Raw genomic sequence first — 16,962 nt, 5'->3', positions numbered from 1 at the left:
GTTTCAATTTTCATTTTTTTACCAATGAGCCAATAATAGGTTGATATTACTCAATTCTCGGTACTCAATTATTTTAAATACTGAATTCTGCCAAATTCTTATCTGTTGCTCGGCAAATTTATGAATCTGTTTTTCTTTTAATCAAGCATGTTAACTATCTCATCGTAGTGTTTTTTAGTGATTTCCTTTCAAAAATTATATATACTCAGTTTTAATACCTTTGTCAGTGTTTTTGTTCCGGTTCAAATTCAGGGCCCTATTCTCAATGCAAAAAGTATATATTGGGACCTAAAAATTCCCAATAAAAGGTTTCAAAAAAAAAATTAAACTTTAAGAAGGGAAAATACGTCTAGGGCCTTCTCAAAGAAGGAAAGAAACTTAAGTCGGCAATTATCAGACCATAGTCTACGAACTCCTGTAGCATTTGCTTCCATACACGTATCAAAATACATGACATCAACCATCGTTAGATGAAGCATTCATGATCACAATGGGGGACTGCTCGGGGATGTGTGTACAAGGCGATTAGAAAACATTGCCTGGAGGCTTATCTCGATTGGCGAGCGTTAATCCCCTTGTTTATCAGGGACAATAAAACATAGCTGCTCTTTTGTTTTGAGGGAAAGTGTTCTGTGGGCCCTTGCACGAGAGAAAAAATTGCAGTGGGCCGATTATTAAAAATAATCATAGATCGACAGCCAGCTGGGGGGGCCCGGGCCCCTGGGCTCATGGCCTGGGTACGGGCCTGTAATTAACTGTTAAATAATTAATGTGCATTCCGCGCCTCTTAACCGCAGTTTAAGACTTTGAACCGCAGTTTAAAGTCTCTTAACTCTATAGTTAAGAGAGGACCAATGAAATCGCGGCATTTACCTTCTATATATAGCTAATTGTGGTTTAAGCTCCGCTAATTGGTTGTCTCAGATAACAGATTTGTATCTATTTTTAGACACACTTTGAACTGCGGTTCAAAATCTTGAACTCGGGTTTAAGGATTTAATGTGCAAACGGCACTTTGAACCCGGGTTCAAAGTAACTTAACTATATAGTTAACTGTTAAACCGTGGTTTAAGGAATTAATGTGCATTTCGCTTGCCATAGGTATCATAAATTGTGTTTTATGACCAGACACATGTGATTTATGCAGAGGCCCCATACAGAGTCATACAAGTATAGGTCCCTGGGTTTATGACACACTGTTTTCTTAGTAATTGTCTGGACAGTATCCGATCATATCGAGATAATTGGTTTGTGATAAAGAAAGGGGCAATTAAACACTGGGTTAAAATGCTGAAACAAAGAGTGTCAAAATTGTTGTGAACAATTAAATAAAAAAGATTAACATTTATCAAGAGGATTTAGTTAATCTGTAACAAGGTAAGTTTTTGCAGACAAATAGGTTCAAATCAGTTTCTATATGTTGATTACATAAAATCAATCAATTTGTTGTTTGTTTTCGTCCTTTTTGTGTTCGTTCATTGGATTCAATTTAATCTGAAAGAATTTCAATTTCTGAGTATTTTTTGTTCTTCATAAGGGTCGCGAATATGTCTGTAACCTTATCACGATGCGCTTCATCAATGCAAACAATAGCAGAATGGCCGCAGTTTTGACGGCCAAAATTTGAGCATGCGCACACGTGACGTCATTATCGGAATCCCCAAAACCTCCTATAATATTAGAATAACACATGTTCGCTACACCGATGAACAGTCCACAAAGCGCCAGGTGCTTTACACCGGACACTCGAACATCCAGGATCGTCTCCAGAATTCTCAAGCGACCGAAACCTTACTGATAAGTTTTCAGCTATTTTTGCCATATATTACAGACTATAAAAAGGAAACTGCTGGAAACATCAAATCTCCGCCTTTGTCTTTGTGTACTGTTCACTTGCCTCGTTTCCTGCTGATATCCAAGAGCGTCCCTCAGTCTCTGATAGTTGCCAAGTTCCGCCCGGATTGTGTCGACAATCTCTGGGCACAGGAAAGTGTCTGTACGGTAGAGATAGTGATCATTGATCAAAGACATGAGATATATGCTTTATTCAGGAAAAAGGCATAATGCCCATTATTCTACATATAAAACAATAAAAAGAAATATATAACTGGTTAATGGTGAGGCATGTTACTTCATGTTAGATCTGTACATACATATTGTAAATATAGTAAATTAAAGATACAGCAACATTTTGTTTTGATAATAAAATACGTTTGGAAGTAATTGGAGGAAAAAAGCAACTGAATCTTTCTTAGACCATTGATTGGTTTTTTACGGAGAACAATGTAAAATTATAGCTTAATGACATGGAATTATTTATTGAAAATGTACATTTAAAATTTGAAAAAAATCGAATACATTTTAAGGATATATGTTATATGCTCCAAATATGAGGATCGGAATACAAAAGATGAGTAAACACACAAAAAAGTGTATAAGCCATCTCAATTTGAACCTCGTTCTGTGTAAACTGGGCTTACTCCATGTGCGTTAAGTGTCGTCCCTGATTAGCTCTTGCAGCCCGCCCAAGCTTATCAGGGTAGACACTTTCCGTTTTTCTTGTGTGTTTTTTTTCGTTTAAGGAAGTCTATTTTTAGCAAAAATCTAGTTAAGACAGAAAGTGTCGTCACAGATTTTCGTGTCGGAGCGCCTGTTTTATAAATCCGCGATCTACGGCAATCTACACATTAAAGAAATTTGCTTTGATAAGAATGTAGGCACTGAACAGTTTAAATTGATGATTGACAGAAACTAACAACATATTATTATTACATTTCAAGCGGTAGAATATTCAATTTGTAACATAGTCAGTAATGAAACTCCGAAGATCATTATTTGAACTGAACAGTACATTAAAGTACACATAAAAGTAGTTCTGGCTACCATAACTTTAAATGTCGCTTTTTATGATTTTTGACAGGCGCGACTTTATATAGGGTACAGGTATGTCGATACTATATAAACTGTACGCTGAAGTTTCTTTAGCTAACATAAAAGATAAACTAATCAAGAACTAAAATCGCATAATAATTTAAACGTAATCATAAAATTAAAATAAGAAACAAAACTAAACAGTACACTTAACACTGATTAAATTATGACAGTTTCACCATCGTGCAAATTAGTTGCGCATCGATCTGCCAAAACTAAGCTTAATACATGTGCTTAAAGTGTCGTTCCAGATAAGCACGTGTAGTCCGCACAGGATTATCAGGAACGACACTTTCCGATTATATGGAATGCTTCCTTTTAAAGGAAGTATGTTGTAAACAAAAAATCCAGTATGTGCGGATATATTCAACTGTGAATAGCGAGCACTGGCTTATCAGGGGCGACACTTAACGCACTTGCATTAAGCCCAGAATACTCGTATACGTACTCGTGGTGTCCTTTGCCGGCCGGAGGTTCAGAAGCCTCTCTCGGGAGCGGGCGGCAACCAGGCGTCGTCTCTGCAGGCACTCGGCACTCGAATCTCGACTCCACGGCGCGTAACTCTTACGCGTGCTTGCAGCACAACTTTCGTTCTGCTTGCCCCTGCAATGTTTTTGGCAGTTATTAATTAAGTGTAGACGACGTTTATGTAATTTATATACTGCCGACGTTTATGTAACTTATATAGTATTGGTATTCTGCAATTACAATTGAAACGTTTAGATCTTTTTAATTAAAGTCACTATAACGCTCAAAATCAACGAAAATTTCGTTAAGTATTTCGTAAAATAAAGTTAACACCTTAACAATCAGTGTTCCTTATAGCAATAGCCAAAATTTCAACGCTAGATGTGGTATGATTACATAGATTTTTGTAGATACAAAATGCTCGTTTTTATTTATTTGTGGCCACAATTAATTCCCGCGAATATATCTATTCATACGACACACGAACACCATTTTAGTGTTCATGTGTCGTATGAATAGATATGCAAAACAACAATAAAAACGAGCATTTTGTATCTCTAAACATCTATTTTATCAGACCACATCTGACGTTGAAATTTCGGCAATTGCCATAAGGAACACTGATTTTTAATTGGTTAAGTTTATTTTACGAACAATGGTACGAAATTTTCGTTGATTTTGAATAGTAATGTTACTTTAAGTGATCAACAATTGTAACATAAATGTATGTTGTTATATGTGTTTTACGGTTTACTTTAAAGCCAATCAACAAGTTAAGTACCGCATGCACGAACTACTGCTGCCAATAACTTTGTTTAGTGTATATATATTTAAAATGTATCTAAAGTATCGACAACAACATCGACGGCAACATCGAAACAGGTTATACGACTGAACGCACATGAACGTTAAAATTAACGTGTATCGTTTCCATTTTACTCACCGAAAATGCGCCTCCATTTTGATCATTTTAGCCTCTTCTAATCTCTCCATATCCGACTTGAGAGTAACTGAATCTTTTAATGCGTCCCTGGCATGAATTTTATCTGCGCGTATAAAATCCTTTTTTGAAGGCTAACCATATAAAGAACATCCAAACAACCATATCAATTTGCATGATTTTACTCTACTCCTACTCCTCCTCATATAATAACGATAATAATAATTCAAATTAAAATAATAGTTATAATAATGATGATAATAATAATAATAGTAATAATAATAATATAATATCATCATCATCATCATCATCATCATCATCATCATCATCACCACCACCACCACCACCACCATCATCATCAACATCGTCACCATCGTCATCACCATTGTCATCATCATCATCGTCGTCATAATCATCATCATCATCATCATCATCATCATCATCATCATCATCATCATCATCATCATCATCATCATCATCATCATCATCATCATCATCATCATCATCCACCTCCTCCTCATCATCATCACCATCATCACCACCACCACCATCACCATCATGTTCGAAGCTGTAAACCCAAATTAATTGTAAATATTATTAAGTCATTATCACAAATATTTGATTTATTTATTTTTACCTTTTATAATATCCTCATCGAATTTCAGTCGTTTTGAAGACTTCGCCGTTTTTTTGATGCCCTTGGTGTTTTTCGTGGTCCTTTTTTCTACCGCGTCTGATTCAATTCCACCATCTATAAGATCAATACAACATATGATAATATAATAGCCGTTGAAATCATCACAATCAAAATTATCGTCTTCATCGACGTTGTCGTCGTCGTCGTCATCATTCAACCATAAATTATAAACCAAACATCACAACATGTGTAAACATGTCATTTATAACGAACATTTTAATAATGTTTACCTTTCATAATATCCTCATCGCATTTCAGTCGTTTTACAGACTTGTCCTTCTTTTTGTTTCCCTTGGTGTTCTTATTGATCTTTTTCTCTACAACGTCTGATTCAGTTCCGCCATCTATAATAATCAGCAAAAACGAACATCATAATATCATATCTGTTGAAAGCCGAAAACGCGTAAAAGCCATCACTGGACATATCCTGATTGGCCCTTTCTAAAATTAAAGTCTCTATAACGCTCAAAATCAACGAAAATTTCGTAAAGTATTTCGTAAAATAAAGTTAACACCTTAACAATCAGTGTTCCTTATAGCAATGGCCACAATTTTAACGCTCATGCTCATTTTATTTATTTGTGGTCACACTTAATTCCATGTTAATTAACTTCCTGCGAATATATCTATTCATACGACACACGCACACTAAAATGGAACCATGTTAAAACCAGAATAAAAACGAGCGTTTTGTATCCACAAACATCTATCTTACCAGACCAATCCGGCGTTGAAATTTCGGCAATTGCCATAAGGAACAATGCTTTTTAATTGCTTAGCTTTTTTTACGAAATATTGTACGAAATTTTCATTGAGTTTGAGTAGTAATGTTAGATCTACTTTAATAAATACTTTCGGTCCAATTAAATATTGTACGCTGAATAAAGTTTATTTTAAAAGAAAATCGTGTGTGGTGAATAATTTTTCAACGTAAATAGACGGTTCACGATTATTACTCACCTATCGGACTGTTGACCAGGGGACCAGCAATCAGCTTTGGAAGCTTGCCGCTAGTCGAGACTAAAAATCAGCGATACAATAATGATGAAACAGAAATGACGACCATGACATTGACGTATAGAATAATCAAATTTGCTAAAATTGTGTATTCATGTTTAAATCCTGAAACTCGTTTTGTTACACTAAATCACTAATATAAAAATTGTTTTCTCTGGTAGGTACTTTTCAAAAGAAATTACACTGTCAAGATTATGGCTGGATTTTATGAGACGCTTACACTAGTTAAGGCAACATAAATATTAAAAACTTTATACCTGTCATTTTATCTCAATTTATCTCATTCTCTGATGATTTTAAATATACTCCGTTAGTACAATCTTCAACGGATCAATATCCTCAGATGGTCGCTAACGACGTTTGACGTTTTATACGTCATAGTAAAACGTCATCAAAAACAAACAACGCCAATGACGTCGTTATCGTATAACAAATTGACGTTATTTGATAATTGTATTTTTTTCACTAAATAAAGGATCTTGCATGAGTGGTCGTTTTGTATGGAATTTATTAAACGAGTCATCTAAATAAAGATAAAACGAGGCTTGCCGAGTTTTTATCTTTATTTTGATGACGAGTTTAATAAATTCAATACAAAATGACCACGAATCTAAGATTCTATTTATAACATGACCAACACATTATCTCTTTATTTTATGCTCTTTTCACCTTTTTATTACATTGTAAAAGAGTTTAACTGAAGAAATTTGCTGGAATAATGACGTCATTTCACAGTTAAAAAACTAGTGTAATAACACCCATGTAATAAACAAAATTGAGCATTACGTTATTTCACTCCTGGAGCGTAGGTCGCGTTATAATTATAGTTATATGATTTTTATGGGTGTATATATTCTATATTAAAAAGCACAATTATACTTAACAATATTTAATATTTGTATTAAGATGGGGAGTAATATTTAATATGTGTATTAAGATGGTGCATAAAACCATAATTTTGTGTTATACACCGTGTTCCACACACAGGTGGTTAGCGTGTGGCTATGATATTAATTAGTGAAAACATCATTTTGAATGATAAATAATCATATTATACCGAAAAATTAAATTTTATGAAAAAAAATCTCTATCAAATATATATATATAACAAGGTATGCAACTCAAAATCACCCAAAACCTCGTAACAGTGTCGTAGTGCGTTCTTGGGCGTCGTAATGGAATCTTAGGTAATTCGTGACTCAATCGGGGAATCGGTTATCACGTGATCTGTCTACGAATCATTTACGACTTTGTCAAGACTCTCAAGAGTTCATCCCTATTGAGTTGCGAGCCCGCAAAGATTCTCGCGATTTAGTTACGAAACAGTTACGATTTTGTAAAGAATGATAAAGAAATAATATTTTTCCATCAGGTTTTGTTGTCGAATAACCCACAGTAAGGAGTATAGATGCGTAGGAATTAAATCACGAATGTGGAGCACGAGTGCTTTGATAACACGAATCTATACTCCTTACTGTGGGTTATTCGACAACAGGCCATCATAGAAAAATATCATTTCTATAATTACACGATTCTGGTTGATTTGCCTCAAGCTTTAGGACGTAAACTATATTTTTCAATACTCCGCCCTTCTTAGTACAAAGTTCACTATTTAGTGACGTCATCAGCGTCGTAGCCACGCTGAGGCACGCCGAGGCAGTTGCCTCGGCTAAAATTTGCAGAGCAATGGTGAGATTACAAGAAAAAAAGGAAAATTTATGTCAACGAATAAAATCTATATAAGAAATTGAGGCAATTTAATGAATATTAGGCACTATAGTATTCACAAACAAATATTATCATTAAGGTAGCGCACCTCTAATGATTTCCCGCGATTTATTTTACGATCAATGCCGATCTTCAATGATCGGTTATTTCCGAGAGATGCATTTTATTTTTTTCAAACTTTGAATTTTGATATGTGTTTACCTAATTCATTTAGAATACATTATTTTCACTATAAATAATGAATTTGATCCAATTATCATCTGAAAATACGATTTCGCGATTTCTTTAAAGATCGACTAGCCTTTTTACCTGTTTACTTAAGCATATCTCATTTAAGATTGCACTGATGTGAAGTTTCCATGGCCGAGTGGTTAAGGCAATATACTTAAAATCTTTTGGGATTTTCCCGCGCAGGTTCGAATCCTGCCGTCATCGCATTCTTTTTGCGACGCGTTTTATTTCTTTTCTAACGTAATTTGATTTAATATAGCAAATAAGCTATGTTTATTGTTAAATATGTTGAAAATTGTATACACATCCTTCAATTTTTTAAATTAAAACAACGTTATGGCTAAAGTGGGTAATTTACTGCTGAAAAAAAGAATGATGCATGTTGCATTTTTATTTTTATTTCAACAAGTAAACGGTCAATCTGTCTATTTCTTGGTATTTTTGCTGTATATAGTGTTTCTATAAAAATTAAGTTTAAACTATAACTTAAATGATACTATTTTAAATTTTATGACACTTTGTTTTTAACCGACCCAATTTTTACTTGGCTGAAATCACTTACATTTCATAGCGCTATTCCATAGATAAAAATTTGTAAAAAATAAATGTCTGTAAAAGAATACTTATTTCATATTGTTTAAACTTAAAACACCTTTACTGCATCTGTACACACCAACTGCATGCCCATATTTGAATGAATTATTGAACTTTTATATACCCCAGGGGTAAAAATAAAATGGACAAAAGCCGAGCGTGAGGGTGGTTTTGAAAAAAATCGGTATATTTTTTTTTAAAGCATTGAAAGCCTACCTACAAATTTGCATATAGTTCAGTGAAATGATGCTGATTAGGAAAATAATTAATTAAATTATATTTGGATATGTGCCCATAAGAGGTGCGCTACCTTAAGTACAATTGGTTCATGTTGAGGCAGACAATTATTTCAATTTTATAACTTTAATTGATGCCAAAATGGCTCAGCAAAATGATTGGGAAAATCCGTATATTAAACAAAGCGTCGCACTGTACACTTCGATGCTATAATCATGGTGGACATCGGAACGTACCGAGCTTGAATCGGGTGTTTTACGGCAAGGTCTGGGTCTATTTTGGACCTAGACACACTTCGGGTGGTTGGCGTTTTCGGCTTTATTGGTATTCTCCTCTTTATGGCCGGAGTCGAGTTAAATTCGGGACCGTTTCAGCTGGTAAGAATCTTTGTTAACATTAGAATTTTCAAATAATGATATCCCGCGTATTAATTTACATTTATATAAAGAAGTTCAAGCCTTTTTTTAAATAGTCAATGTAGTTGATGATAGAACTGACAGAAAATTATGACGCAGTGCTAAAACAAAATTTGAATGACAATATTTGTTTAGTTCCTGTGCAAAATGAATTAATGTATGCATGCACGCAAAAAACAGACGTACGAAATAACCTTACGGGTCGAAAGTTTCAATGAATTTAAAGGGGCCTTTTCACAGATTTTGGCAGGTTTTAACTTATTCATTAAATGCTTTATATCGATAAATGTAAACATTGGATCGTAAAAGCTCCAGTAAAAAATCAAGAATAAAATTAAAAAAAGGAAAAGAACATTGCCCGGACCAGGTTTCGAACCAGTGACCCCTGGAGTCCTGCCAGAGTCCTGAAGTAAAAACGCCTTAGCCTACTGAGCTATTCCGCCGAGAACATATACATGAAGTATTTTATACCTTATATAAGAAATCTTCGTAGTTTCACAAAATTTAACGACAAAAACAGAACTCTCCAAATTATTCAATCGTTTCGCGTTGCAACGCTTTATAATTTTTAGGTTTTAAAATCGTCAAAAGATGCATATAATGGCTATATTAGACCATGGTAAATGTTCAGTATTACTGTTTCCTCACAAATATCATAACTAAAACGAAAATTTGCGAATCTGAAACAACTTTTTTCAATTTTGTCAATTTACCAAAGCGTGAAAAGATCCCTTTAAACCCCACCGAACAAAAAGGAACATTCTGGAGCCGGACTTGTTTTAATACACTAAATCTACTCTATTTGATGTTAGGAGTCTGCTCTGCAAACACGAATGGCCACGTTTGCCCTACACCAGAGATCGTGGTACCGGGTTCTCGAACACTTTACCTTAATGTGAAGGGACAACAAATATCACTTGACCGCAAATGCGAACGACCACTGATATTTTGACAGAAACATCGAGTACCCCGGTAAATTGGTATTTATCGATGCTTTCTACATCGAACTATTTCAACTTTAAAAAGGGACTTTTGCACCATATGCACGGGTATTTCCACTTTCTACCGGGATATTTCCGATTTCTATATTGTATGTATCCCGTGGAACTATACTTTCTGAGATCTTTCAAAGACGAATTTCCTTTCGACGATGTAAACAACCACACTTTTTGTTAAAATGTTGATGCTTTAATTGTTAATCAAATGTCTATTTCCAATTGATTGATTACACGCATACCAGGTTTATTTCAATCGCGTTAAAATGTCGATTTTGAGATTAAAGGAGGTTTAAATTTGTGCAACGATTGCCAACAATTGCAAACTCGAACTTTTTAATACGCGAATGACCACACTCGAAAAGTTTTGCAAACGTTTAACAACAAATGTAGCAAAGGAATAAATTAAAACAATAACAGAAAACTTCTTGTTTCAGATTGACCATTCCAATCCGGACAAAGCCACATTATTCGTATGCCGTTATTGTGACCATTGGGCTCAGGTCAATAAGTCACCGCGCCAGCATGAAAAAAATTACACAGGGGCAATGCTGAGGTACACTTGCAGCCACAGCGCAGGGCGAGTCAATCTTGATACATCAGCATCTCCGGAATCCTCCGTAAGAAGTAATAACCCTTCACCTGATCCAGAATGCAGCGCAAATCAAATACCGATAGGTAAAGGTACGCTAATTCTGAAACGGTTAAGTTTACAATTTTCGCAAAGAAAAAGAAATCGTGATTAATTCTGAATAATCTGTACCAAATACTATTAATAACTTACTGATTAAATGATTATTTGTACGGTGATGCACATGGCTGAAAAATCGATATTCTACTGAAATCTTGAAACTAGTAATATATTTTTGGACGGTGATATAACCGTACACAAATTTATCTTAATAAATAGATATCCAAACAATATATAACCACTTTAAACACGTATTTATAAACGTTTACGACGTGTGTGAAGTACGTCTATTTAGCAAGTTTAGTACATAGGTTGAATCATGCATCTCAGCAAACACCCGACGTTGAATAGACGTCGAAAATTGTTTGAATTTCGGTTGCGACGTCGGCAACCAAAATACAACGCTGATTCAACGTTAGAATGGCGACGTTTAAACAACGTCGGGAAAAGACGTCTATACGACGCTGTTTTTTGGTCATAAAATAACTATGTTGAAGAAATGTCTACTTAACTGGCACGTAACGTCCAAATAACGTTACGCTTAAGTTCTATTTAGGTTATGATCACACAGAACGTTCCCAGAACGTTTTCAGAACGTTGTAACAAAAATCAAAATATCAATATTCGTAACTTGTGTTGTGAACATTATTGGGAAACCAAATTGTAACGTTACGTACATTTCTTAAGTTCGCAGAATGTTATTAGAAGGTGTAAAAATCACACAATATAAACATGTACATTAAATATGTTTTCATAAAGAATTTGACGGGTTTTTTTTTGTTGTTGTTTTTTTTTACAACATACGCTTATAAGTAGATTTGCATTTTGACCCGTTTGTGTATCTTCGAATGTTTGCAAGCGCAATTTTCTTATCTAAAAAAGAAACCAGAAGATCTCCCGCGTGCGCGCCAGTCGTTTCCTTTGTTCACTGACCTACTGGCTAATTGGATTTTCAAACTGTGCTGTTATTGAATGTACACATTTTTGTTAAATAATAAGAGAAGTTGGAACCTACAATCGACGATAAACAAGAGTTTGCGAGGTGGGTCTTTATTGTTATTTCAGTTTGTGATATTAAAATTGATATCATTAGGGCCTATGCACTTCCTTTAAATTCAAATTCGGAATTATGGGGAAACTCGTACCATGGAGACTTCGTACCACTTTTGAATATACTACGTTCACTTAGTCATTTTTGGTAGTAATTTGTCGTTTAAAGACATTCTTGAAAACACATGTTATTTCGTGAAAAATAAATATGTACACTTAAACACCGTTATTTTGAACACCGATAATCCGAATTCAACGTTAATTGAAAAATAAATACAATTCAAAATTTTATCTTAAACTCAATTATTTATTTTAATAAAATCTAAAATTGAAATATATAATTATGTAAAGTGTAGTTTATATAAAACGTTTGTTGGGCATGACATGATTAAAATATTGATCTTGTAGGTTAATTTCAAATTTAGTTATGAATTGATACAGTCATAAAATACATTATTAAAGTTAAAGATGTTGTAACGCTTGCTTATTTTACGATGTATGCTAGTCAATATAAATTGCCGCCATAGAGTCTTTTGATGATTTTTGCTTTGGCAGACTCTTGGCAGACTCAGATTTATTCTGAACGCGAATTATTTCAGCTACCATGTATGCTAGAAAATTCTGTTTCATATATGTGTATGTTCAAGATGACGCATATATGTGTGTTTTCTCGGTGTTATTCATGCGGTACATGTATGTCTTGTCATTTTTTCTCCGTTTTATTAAAAAAAAAAAGAACAGTCGGTCATTTTGATATTTTTTGTACTTCCAGGACAACTGGGAAGACACCCGAATAGATCCGGATTCAAGACAAAAAAGAACAACAATGCGATGATATGTATTTGTATAAATTACATCCATGCAATAAACTTGTGTAGAATAAAGATGTGTTGGTTTTCAACGTCAATATGAAAATTAGATTTAGGTTCGTTTTAGGTTAAATTATAACGTTATTCCGCAACGTGTCGGGAACGTTAAGCGAACCATACATTTTAACGTTGTAAAGTGGTTGAATTTTGGGTGCAAAGAGGTTGAAGTTTGGTTGCAAAGTGGTTGTAGAATGGTTGGATTTTGGTCGAAAAATGGTTGAAGTTGGTTGTAACATGGCGTTGAATCAACGTCATAAAATGACGTCTAAAAAAACTTTCATTTACAACCAAAATTCAACGGTCATTCAACGTCATGGTACAACGTCTTTTCAACGTCTATTTAACGTCATATGTTTGCTGGGATCCTATTTAGTCTTTTTAGCACTGGCAGCGACCTATTGAAAGCATATTTCACGTCGGCTTCGTGGCGGGCTGACCTAGTTTCGGCGCTGGTTTTTAATTAGGGTCGGCGTCAGGGGCACGATGATACCTCCTATTAAGCGTAGTATGCGATATATCCACGACGAGTGGGTATGTACCTTTAAGGGCCCTTTGCGGACTGTCAAATAATGATGAGAAATTGGGTGAAATAGTTGGGTTTTCTTTATGTACGAAATATTGACAAGTATATGAAAAAGATTAAATATTTGGATCTGGTGTATGTTTAACAACAAAGGGGTTACGATGCTGTTAACACAAGCCTTGGGCTGTATTTGCATTATTTATTGGTATCACAATGCTGATTAGCGGGTGCATACTTGAATAGTGACTTCTCCAGGTTGTAATTCATCCAATTAGAAATAAACACACATAGAACACTGACCAATGGGATTCATAACAGAGTTTCATGGGGCAAATGTTAGAGGGGAATAGGGCAGTTAGCGTTTAGACTTGGAGGTGTACGGATCGAGAAAGATACGATCATGTAGCTATCAGACTGTATTTGTATAACCGAAAAATATTAAGTATGTTAGACATTAAATTGGACTAGAAACTGATACATGGTGTTGTTGAATATTTTATCCTGTATTATGCAGAGAAATTAACATAAATAGAGAGGGACCGACTTGCCCCATGCGCGGCACGAGAAAATGGGAGTTAATGCAAAACTCGTCATCTTGGCAATTCGCGCATGACGAGATATCGAATGATAGGCTACATACCGGTAATTTAAGAGTAATGAACATTGTTAGTAACTATGTGTCGTCCATGAACTATGAACGATTACGTGACACAGGACGTTAAATAGAAAGATACGATCATGTAGCTATCAGACTGTATTTGTATAACCAAAAATATTAAGTATGTTAGCCATTTAATTGGACTAGAAACTGATACATGGTGTTGTTGAATATTTTATCCTGTATTATGCAGAGAAATTAACATAAATAGAGAGGGACCGACTTGTCCCATGCGCGGCACGAGAAATTGGGAGTTAATGCAAAACTCGTCATCTTGGCAATTCGCGCATGACGAGATATCGAATGATAGGCTACATACCGGTAATTTAAGAGTAATGAACATTGTTAGTAACTATGTGTCGTCCATGAACTATGAACGATTACGTGACACAGGACGTTAAATGGTGCCGTGACCAGGATCAACCTGAAGTGCCACTTCTTTCACGGGCCAACGGAAAAGAACACAGATGAAAAAAACGGTCAGTGTTTTCATAAATTATGGCAAACAGGGGTTTATTTCAAATTTTATCAAGTAAGAAAAAGTAAAAGGCGTCATGACAACGAAATTTTAAAGAATTGTTATAAAGAATTTTACGTAGTAAGGTGTTAAAGAAATAATAAATTATGTACGGAGAAATTATACAAGTATCAAAATCAATACAGTTTTTCATTGATCAGTATTTTTTTCTAAAATATCGGTAAATTGAGTAAAATAAATGAATAAGAAAGTATTTGAAATTTACATAATTTTATGAGTTATAGAAATACTGAAATTAGATGCGCACAATTATGACTGAAGGTATTTAAAGAATTTTCTATTTTTTTGTATTATTAGAATATATAATTATGTACGGACACAGTTTTTGCATAATATAAATACATTGGTAATTGATGGTATTTTTTTAAATTGTTGATATTTTTGCAAGTTTTCATGAAATTAGATTGTATGAAGAAATGAGAATATTTGAAGAATGTTTCATTAATATGACATTATAGGAATACGGATATATGAGGCGTATACATTTTTATAATTAAGTATTTTTGAAGGCAGTTTAATATTTTGATATTATATTAAAGGAACTTATATGGTAGGAATAAAAATTAGAGAGTATCCGATGTTGACGTCATTTATATAAGATATGAAATAGAAACCTGCACATAAATGGGAATTTAGAGACATACACAAAAAACCAGTATACTTGACTAATTGTATGTGGTTTTATGCATTAATAAAATAAAGAAATTAGGAGGGTAAACACATTATAAAAGAAATAATGTTGAGTGCGAATATGAATAGGGCAGACACTTAAAAAATATTATGTAAATATGTATATACGTCATTGTGTTGATTGCAAATATATATAGGATATCGGTAATATTGAAGGTCTTGAGTAATTTTAAGTAAGAATTTAATGCGATCTGACGCATATAGCGCAGTTAAAATATAACGATATGTACGCATTAAATTTCTAATATAATTGTTTTAGGGTTACAATTATATTTTATGAGCACGGCTGACTGATCAGCGTTCGGGCATACCGAACCCTAGGTTGTGATAACCTTAGCGTCCTCATGAGTTAGAGAATTTATCCCTGTGCCATCGAAGCAAATTACGCTATGGACAGAAGATGCGATGTTGCATAAGAATTATTTGATTAGTTCGATTAGGAGCAAAGACCTGAATTTTGAGGTATACCGATAAATGTTCTGGTATTATGAATGCATATATATAAAAGTCTGCCCTTTTCATAAAAGTATACACACATTTTTAGACCAACGCGCGTATTTAAGAGCGAGCAGGGTCATATGTCGATAGAATAATTCCTAAACTATAATGATATAAAGATTTGTGAATTTAATATACGAACGCGATACGTCTGTAAAGAGTGCAATACCCTAGGTAAATAAAGTAGCGCATACCTGTCACAAAATTTACTGGTAGCACGTACGTAACATATCGAGCTTTTATGTAATGTTTATGGGAGTGATTCTATAGTAATCGGGTAATAATGGTTGTATTCACTTAGACTTCATAGTAAGTTGTCATGACGGTATTTAAGAGGAACTTAAGGGGATATGTATAAATGTTTGCCATGATTTTGAACAACCGATACTTGTATCACCACAACGCAGATAAAAATATCGAGGTTTGGAGACAACGCAAAAGAAGAACACATCGCGAAACAACGCCTTTCACAACGAATTGAAGAAACAATCAACGTGGTAAGCATGGGGCATCACGGCGTTTACTCTCAAAGTGAATACCTGGTTCTATCGCTAAAAGAAGACCAACGCAGGAAGTTTTCGAAGGACAACAAGTGACGCAACACTGGACAAAACACTTGTGACGTTAAACACTATAGAGTTAGATGCAGCCGTTCAACTGATTGACATTCGTAGATAACGTATTCGGAATGGTACTTCCGAGGCTTAAGACATCAAAGGGAACACTGCTATAGTTAATACCCTGTGAGCATTATGGCCAATAGAAGATCTTAATGTCCCGAGAGAAAAGAAAAAGACGCTGGAACCAACAACGAAAATACAACAACAACGGAAACGAAAATAGATGACGCAATATCAACAGCAGAAATAAGATCAGGAACACCAAACGCACGCGTATCGCCAAGGACGACCTGACGATCGGCTTATATTAATCATCACAGCAACAAGGATAGACCCAATTCGCCTACACGACTTGAAGATGGATCGATCTTAATCTCCGCGACGACAGTAACCAGTCCGACTTCAAGTGACTTCATTCGCCGCGAGCCGCAACTTCAATACTACATGGACGACAGCAGATGTACTGAAGACCAACAATCAACAGATAATGTGCTCCAATACATCCCGATTGACATTGACATTGTATAACAATAACTAATATATCTATTTCAGCAGAGACGCTTGTAAAGAA

At 34.6% G+C, this 16,962-nt stretch overlaps 1 protein-coding gene and 1 long non-coding RNA gene across 3 annotated transcripts in view; one reads left to right on the top strand and one right to left on the bottom strand.

The window, feature by feature from the left end:
* LOC127872055 (uncharacterized) overlaps positions 1 to 16,962 on the top strand; it is a 207,360-nt gene that overhangs the window by 85,957 nt on the left and 104,441 nt on the right. The window lies entirely within an intron of this gene.
* On the bottom strand, positions 1,280 to 6,438 carry LOC127871973 (uncharacterized). Of its 2 annotated transcripts, none has more exons than XM_052415305.1 (7): positions 6,311 to 6,438; positions 5,997 to 6,056; positions 5,267 to 5,380; positions 4,977 to 5,090; positions 4,343 to 4,415; positions 3,380 to 3,534; positions 1,280 to 1,994 (listed from the first exon to the last, which is right to left on the bottom strand). In XM_052415305.1, the coding sequence occupies exons 1-7, from the start codon at positions 6,315 to 6,317 to the stop codon at positions 1,810 to 1,812; spliced, it is 708 nt and encodes a 235-aa protein (XP_052271265.1). In that variant the 5' UTR covers positions 6,318 to 6,438; the 3' UTR covers positions 1,280 to 1,809. The 2 variants fall into 2 exon arrangements, with proteins under 2 accessions (XP_052271265.1, XP_052271256.1); XM_052415296.1 differs by having other exon boundaries at positions 1,314 to 1,994; positions 4,343 to 4,445.

This window comes from Dreissena polymorpha, chromosome 1 (genome assembly GCF_020536995.1).
Source record: "Dreissena polymorpha isolate Duluth1 chromosome 1, UMN_Dpol_1.0, whole genome shotgun sequence".
Lineage (NCBI taxonomy): Eukaryota > Metazoa > Mollusca > Bivalvia > Myida > Dreissenidae > Dreissena > Dreissena polymorpha.
This window is presented reverse-complemented; position numbering and strand designations above follow the sequence as displayed.